This window comes from Nerophis lumbriciformis, linkage group LG14 (assembly GCF_033978685.3).
Source record: "Nerophis lumbriciformis linkage group LG14, RoL_Nlum_v2.1, whole genome shotgun sequence".
NCBI classification, from domain to species: Eukaryota; Metazoa; Chordata; class Actinopteri; order Syngnathiformes; family Syngnathidae; genus Nerophis; species Nerophis lumbriciformis.
The window spans coordinates 28,832,757-28,841,024 of record NC_084561.2 but is presented as its reverse complement, the minus strand read 5'-3'; the positions used below and the strand labels follow the sequence as shown (position 1 = coordinate 28,841,024).

Here is an 8,268-nt window from a genome sequence, read left to right as displayed (position 1 = left end):
GCCCCCATATTGCCACTGGCAACCAAACAACAGTCTTGTTAAAAAAAAAAAGGAGTTGATGCTTGTGAAGAGGATACAAATACCGGTGATGTTTATATTTCCCTTTTATACAGATATCAGTAGTAACAATTAAAAAATGTTCTTTGAAAAATATATCAGCATGTTAAAAAATAATAATACATCAGCATGCCGAAAGACAATACATCACGTTTCCGTCCTCAGCAAACACGTGTCGTCGATTCCTTTTTAAGCTAACGTTTAACATTTTTTGCCGCATTCAAATGATTGCACTATGATATAATATCTTATTCGTTGTAGTAGTATGTTGTTTTGGTCATTTATTTCATTACTTTTTTAACATTGTGTTTTGGTCTAACGCATACAGGGAGTTTTTTTTTGCTAAATTGCTAATTTCTTTGAAAAAGCGAGTTTACTTTTAACTTTTGAGTATAGGCTAAACTACAGTTTAAATCAGTGGTGTTCAAAGTACGGCCTGAGGGCCATTTGCGGCCTGCAATGCATTTTTTATAGGCCCACAATATACTCTAAAGACAAAATAAACACATCCCAGATAAGAACATTAAACAAAAAATTTATTTGGCCCAAATCCTCTCAAATATGGAACCTGAAAACTCAAATTGCCGACAACCTACATCTGTGCCTTAAATGTGGTATTTTATTATTTCTGTGTGAGCTGTCATGGTAAACATGTACACATATATTCAAGTTTTTGAGCGTGCTAAAGTAAAGAATGATATAGATACAGCTTTTTTACCTGTAACACAAAGCTATGATGTGGATGTTTTTGTTCAGATAATTTACCATATATTGATTGATCTACACTGTATTGGTTTTACTATCTTTAATGTACAAAATGTATCACATTGGCACCAACATCCTTTCATTTTTTTGTATGTGGCCCTCACTGGAAAAAGTTCGGACACCCTGGTTTAATTTGATAAAATACTTTCTATATAGATCAATTTGTCGAACTATTAAACTGTCTTTTCATTTTGTTATTCATTATTCTTAATTTTTCTTTAACATTTGTACACTTTAGACTTTCCTTTTCTTTCATTACTGATAGATTTCTTCCACATTCTATTTCTAAACTACGCTGAATAATTTATATGTCTAGTATTACTCATTTTGTTGTCTCCCAATTAGAAAATGGCAATGTGTGAATAATTTTAAGACATAATTGTTGAGACATAAGAAATGTTAGGGTTAAATAAGATATGCTTCTTCCTACTCCTTTTCTGGCATGTTGAATTGGGCAAGTGTCATCCAAGCAGGCACAAGACATTAAAACAACATTGAGTACTTGTTGAATTAGGTCTTGATGTTGAGCAACTCAAACATAACATTAAAACAATATGCTTTTTGACAACTTAATCAATGTTGAGTTCTGACGTTGATTTGACCATTGAAATTTGGTTATTTCCCAACCACCAACGTGGATCCAACGTTGGACATCAACGTTGTCTCAATTTACAAATACAACTATTTTGCAACGTTGTTTCAAAGTCAGTTTTAAAGGACATGAATATGTAATCAACGTTGTATCAATGTCGTATGCCTGCTGGGATGTCTTGTTTTCAAAGTAAATTGTAAAGTATGAAACAAAATTAACCTTTACCACTCTATGTATATGTATTTAATGGAATTAAATGAGTATAAATGGTATTTAGTCATTTACTTTTATTATAGCCACATTTGAGACTTTTTGATTGAAAACAAATAACGACTATTCTATTTTGCCACAAGATGTCACCACTTGCATAGAAAATGGCTTACAGTGCCACTTGGGGTGTTAAAAACCCAGGTACACTTCGTTTTGTTGATAACTATGATTATTATTTTTACAGGGTTGGAGCTGATGAACCATCACAAAATCAAGCATGCCATCTAAAACAAGTTCAGCCAACAGTACAGGCAGCAAGAGCAATGACCAAGGTGGGTGTAATGCCATTTATTGTAATGAAATGACTTTTTTAATGTTACTGTAAATGCATCATTGATAGATATGCTTCGAAATGTCAACATACAAATACAATATTTGTTGTTTCTTTCTTTTTTTGGGGGGTGGGGGGGTGGTATGGGTGGGATATAAACAAAAATATTTTGACATTTAGGGCAGACAATAGATATATGATTTATGTGAATATGATGTAATGGATAGGAATGTCTGATGCTGGATGTCAATAAAAATAAAATGAAAAAATAAAGAATAAAATACAATATTTGTAGAAACTGCTGTATTTTACTTTAAAATGATGAGTTGCCGTACTTATCGATTGCATTTTAATCAGTTGTATTCTGCATTCTTACTGCATAATGCATTATGATTAAAAAAAAAAAACAGCCTTTGAAACATTGACGTTCCAGAAACTAATGAGAAAACACAATATTTTTGAGTGTTTGTTAATATTAATTTTGTTGATATTTTCTGGGGAATTTTGTTGCATAGCCTTTGGACATACTTAGTACTTACCATTGCAGGTTTACTTTGAACATGCAACAAACTTTTGGTCAAATGGTCATTGGTTCTTAGCTGAGTTGAAATTAATGGGTTTAGGGGTCAACAGGATTAGAATCGCTTCATTACAAGGAGAATGTATTTTCAATAACTAATGATTATAAATCATTTAACATGAATACCCCCAAAAATATTACATCAACTACCTTTCTCTTGCGGTAAAAATATGAAAACCATTAAGTTAGGGGTTTTAAAAGTGAGGCACATTGAGCTTTGCCTCAGAGTATAATAAGGTTGGGACATCCTTCAATTCTCAAAAAGTGTTTTCTGCTCATATTTTCTTATTGTCTCACTGCATTTAGATTATAGCAACAATTTTGTTCTAAATATGTCAATTTTTTAATATTTTACACACTTTTGATAAATATTCATTATATATGTGAATTCAACATGTTCATATTCAGTGGAAATCCCTTGTATCAAAAAATATTTAAAAAATACATATTTTTAGAATTGATTGGCTGTTGCTCTTGTGAGTATTTTCTGTCTTTGGCTAATCAACCAAAATAACTATTTTCAGGCAGCATTCCAGATAGATTTTAAAGATATGGCCATCCACTTTACTGTTCATGACTCAAGAGTACACAAGAGGAAAGCATCCTTAGACATTAGAATGTTGTACTGAGACTTGATGTACAAATGCATTTTAATTATACTATTCTGCGTTATGGGACATACTGTTTTCTTTGATTCTCAGACAAATATTCCCCTTGAATTCATCACCATAGTTGTGTGTGGGAATTTCCACTACAATGATTTTGGTGTGAAGCCTAAATGAGTCGAGTGGGAGAGGGTGACACACCCAGCTGGGAAGTGGGTTTACTTAAGCTGTATTCCAGCATTCTCTTCGGCAACCTTGTGGGTAGATTTTGAAAAGAGAGACCGCAGGCAGGATCAAAACTGTCATTACACAGCACCATGTTTACGATAGATGGTTCTAGGCTGAGCATTCCTTTATACAAGGGTTATGTATGAAGAAAACAATATTGCATTGAGAAAGTGAGTGCATGTAATTTTGGTCACCATGGTATCGAAATTTAAGCATGTTTTTACTACTGCTGTCAAAAATAACAAGTTAACTCTTGTAGTTCATTACCAAAATGATAGCATTGCACATGCTCCTTTATCTAACTGGGGATGGTTACCTGTGTGTTGTCTTACTGTCTGTCAGTGATCAGGTCAATGCATATGTCAGTGCAAAGGTAAGCAAAATGACTTTGAACACTGACACATTTTAGTTTATATTGAAAACCCCAACTGGACTTTAGATAAAACTGTAAGCAAGTTTTGAACAAATAAATGACATCACATTCAAGTTAAACATTACAAAAAAATCCTGTATATATTCTTGACAATAAAATTGCATTTGTGTCAAAATATTTTTTTTTTAAGTTAATTAAAATTATGCAAGCCTGTGATGAATCATAATAAATCCAAATTCAAAAGGGTAATTCATCTGACTGAAAAATGTAATCATTTGACAGCACAAGTTTTTACATGTTAACAGATAAATAGGCTACTTTCTGTTCAGGTGTGTAGAAACTGGATGCAGACTATTAACAAAGATGTTTCGCCCATGATGTTGTAATTCTGGTACACCATAAAGCAGGGGTCCCCAAACTTTTTGACTCAGGGGCTGCATTGGGTTGAAAAAAATTCCCGGGGGCCAGGCTATATATATATATATATATATATATATATATATTAGGGCTGTGAATCTTTGGGTGTCCCACGATTCAATTCAATATCGATTCTTGGGGTCACGATTCGATTCAAAATCGATTTTTTTTTCAATTCAACACAATTCTCGATTCAAAAACGATTTTTTTCCCGATTCAAAACTATTCTCTATTCATTCAATACATAGGATTTCAGCAGGATCCCCAGTTTGCTGACATGCAAGCATAGTAGATTTTTGTAAAAAAGCTTTTATAATTGTAAAGGACAATGTTTTATCAACTGATTGCAATAATGTAAATTTGTTTTTAACTATTAAATTAACCAAAAATATGACTTACTTTATCTTTGTGAAAATATTGGACTTATATTGGCTTATGAGATGCGATGCAAGTGTAAGCCACTGTGACACTATTGTTAATTTTTTTTTATTTTTTATAAATGTCTAATGATAATGTCAATGAGGGATTTTTAATCACTGCTATGTTGAAATTGTAACTAATATTGATACTGTCGTTGATAATATAAATTTTTGTTACACTACTTTTGGTTTGTTCTGTGTCGTGTTTGTTCAATTGCTCTGTTTATTGCAGTTCTGAGTGTTGCTGGGTCGGGTTTGGTTTTGGAATTGGATTGCATTGTTATGGTATTGCTGTGTATTGTTTTGTTGGATTTATAAATAAATAAATTAAAAAAAAAAAAAAAAAAAATTAATTTAAAAAAAATCGATTTAAAAAAAATTAGAATCGATTATGAATCGTACAACGTGAGAATCGCGATTCGAATTCAAATCGATTTTTTCCCACACCCCTAATATATATATATATATATATATATATATATATATATATATACATATATATATATATATATATATATATATGTATATATATATATATATATATATATATAGCGCACTTTCCACGCGCACGATGATGTCACGTTATCGATGAGAAAATGCAATATGATTTGCCTATGCGGCTAGGAGACACTGTGAGTAGCAAGCGGTACAAAGTGGATAAGAAAAGACAGAAAAAAATAAATATATTTTTATTTTTTTATTTTTAATACTTGGGACTTCACGCGGGCCTGATTTTGGACGCGGCTGTAGTTTGGGGACCCCTGCCCTAAAGGGTGGGCTTGCCTTAAGAGAGAGGCGTTGTTGATTATTTGATCTGGAAAGCTGGGTCAAGAAACTTTTCACGGTCTGTCTGCTGTCAGGCTTGTCTTTTGTGTGAACTTCACTTGACAAGTCAGGTTCAAATTCTCATTTATGGTGTGTTGTACATCGAGAGGTCAGATCATGGTGTCAGTTTGTCGCTTTTTCCATCAGCATTTCAAAACCACTGATTTGTAGGTATTTTCTCTACAAACTGGCTAAATTCACTGATGTTTACCTTATATTGAATATTCCGGACATATATTTATCCAAAGACCATAACACAACCTTGCAAATAAATTATCCATCCGTTATTTATATAACTGAAGCCTAGCCTAGCTGAGGTTGAGCGGTGTAGACACACTCTAGACAATTGACCAATCACAGTGCTGACGAGGGCTGTCTTCAACTAAAGATTTTCATAGTTGAATGTGATCCGTTAGCTTTTGGCCATAGTCGGCAATCAGTCAAATCTAAGGCAGGTTTTTTTTTAAGAGAAATCAAATCAAATCGAATCGTCAAATTTTCGACTATTTGAAGACAGCCTGAGTGCTGACACATGAAGACAAAGACCGCCATTCACATGTGAATAAGGACTTGGGCCCTCTCTGCATCAGTTGAGTTGAGTTGAGTTTGAATTTATTTCCAAAATGCATGCATACAACATGATATATCATAATTTCCGTTCTTTCTTTTCAAAATGTTCGAAAAGAAGTAGGAAGAAGCAGAGCTTATTTATTTCTTCCCATTTTCCTTTACATAGCAGTTGCTAACACTTTTGTTCACTTCCTGTTCTCAATTTATTCACATTATACTCCATAAGTAATAACATTGAAAAATAAATAAATATTTAGTGAAGTCAGTTGTATTTCATAGGGTGAGATAAATAATATTATCAATAAATTCAGAATGTTTGTCATGGTTCTTCTTCTTTGTACTTTTTAAACACTTTAATTTTGAATAGTTTCTTGAATAGGATCATATTAGTACAATGTTTGATTTCTTTGCTAAATACATTACATAATTTAATTACACATGCTAATATACTAAACCTCTCAAGTGTTGTACATGCATACAAATGTTTTAAATACAATTTTTCTCTAAGGTCATATTTATTCTTTTGTGTTGAGAATAACTGTTGTATGTTCTTCAGTAGCAGGTTCTAGCTTGCTTTATGCATAATTTTAGCTGTTTGCAAATTCACTATGTCATGGAATTTCAATATTTTCGATTCAATACATAAAGTGTTTGAATGTTCTCTATATCCAACTCCAAATCCTCACTGATCTTTTTGCTAACACAGTTATTAATGAATGAAGTGTACTTTTGTAGTTATTTCCCCATATTTCTGCACAGTAACTCAGATATGATAACACTAGCGAGCAGTAGAGAATATGGAGGTTTTTTTTGGTCCAATGCATATTTAGCTTTATTCATTATTGACATGTTTCTTGCCACCTTATGTTGTATATTTTTATAGGAGATTTCCAGTTCATTTTATCATCAATCATTATACCTAGAAATTTGGTTTCTAAAATGTATTTTCCGTCTATTTGTGTTTGACTTTCCCTTCTACTGGTATCGAACAGCATTATTTTAGTTTTACTGAGGTTTGATTAAGGGTAGTCTGTTTTTTGTCAAACCATCTTTTTAATGTGTTCATTTCTTCTGTTATTATTTGTATTAGCTTCTGTGTGTTCTCTCTTGAACAAAACGCTGTTGTATCGTCCGCGAATAATACTAAAAGTCTTTTGTGACTTCACAAATGTCATTTATACAAAATTAAACACTTTTGGTCCCAGTATTGATCCCTGTGGTACACCACAGGATATATGTAGTGTTGTAGATTTTTTTTCGCCTAGCTTCACGTATTGTTTCCTGTTTATGTAGCTTCTAATACAGTTTAAGACCAACCCTCTGATGCCGTACCGTTCTACTTGTTTTATTAAAATATTGTCATTAATTGTGTCAAATGCTTTAGTTTGATCCATAAACACTGCTGCTGCACATTTTTTACTATCTATTGTGATTAACGCCATTGAAGTTAAAATATTAGCGCAGCATCCATATTGGTTCTCAGCGAGTATTCTATATTTGTTTATGAAACTCTCCAATCTGTTATTGAACAGTGGTTCAATGATTTTAAAAATTTTGGAAGTAAAGAAACAGGTCTATAATTTGTAAATTAGTGTTTGGGCCCAGCCTTTTAAATTGATACAACTTTAGCTATTTTCATTTTGTTTGGGAATTTGCCTGTTTGAAATGATAGGTTACTAATATACTGTACATTAATGGTCCTGCGATCTCTTCAATAACTTGTTTTTATCGTTTCCATATCAATTCCATTACAATCGATTGAAGTCTCAGATTTGCATTTGTTAACGATTTTAACTTATTTCCTCTTGTGTCACTTTGTTGAGGAACAATGAGTTGGGATTTCTATCTATGGTGTCATTGAAGTCCTCAGTTGAAACTGGGTTTGGAATCCTCTCCTCCAATTTTGGTATAATATTTACAAAGTAATTATTAAAGCTTTCAACTACTTCCTTCATGTTGTCATTATTTATGTTTGCGTCTGAGAAGTATTGGGAGATTACTTCCAATACTTCTCTTAGTGCCATTTTTAATAATGCTTTTGAGGATGTCCCATGTTGCTCTCATATTGTTTTTGTTCCTGTCTAATAATTGACTGTAATATTATATTCAGAATATTTGTAGTATTTTAGTTAGGTTGTTTTTATACTTTTGGTACTTATTTTCTGTCTCTGTAGTTCTTTGTGTTATACATTTTCTATATAATGTATTCTTCTTATTACAAGTATTTTTTAATCATTTTGTCATCCGTGGTTGATTGTTCTTTTTCTGATTTCTACTGAGTTGTTTCTATGGACAA

At 32.3% G+C, this 8,268-nt stretch overlaps 1 protein-coding gene across 2 annotated transcripts in view; it reads left to right on the top strand.

Annotated features, from left to right (window-relative positions):
* Window positions 1-22: 22 nt before the first annotated feature.
* Window positions 23-8,268, top strand: part of dnai3 (dynein axonemal intermediate chain 3) — a 43,806-nt gene continuing 35,560 nt past the window's right edge. For both annotated transcript variants that reach the window (XM_072914726.1, XM_061976358.2), the window contains exons 1-2: window positions 23-85; window positions 1,869-1,956. In XM_072914726.1, coding sequence (XP_072770827.1) covers window positions 1,902-1,956 — 55 coding nt within the window. In that variant the 5' untranslated portion in view covers window positions 23-85; window positions 1,869-1,901. The remainder of the gene's footprint in view (window positions 86-1,868; window positions 1,957-8,268) is intronic.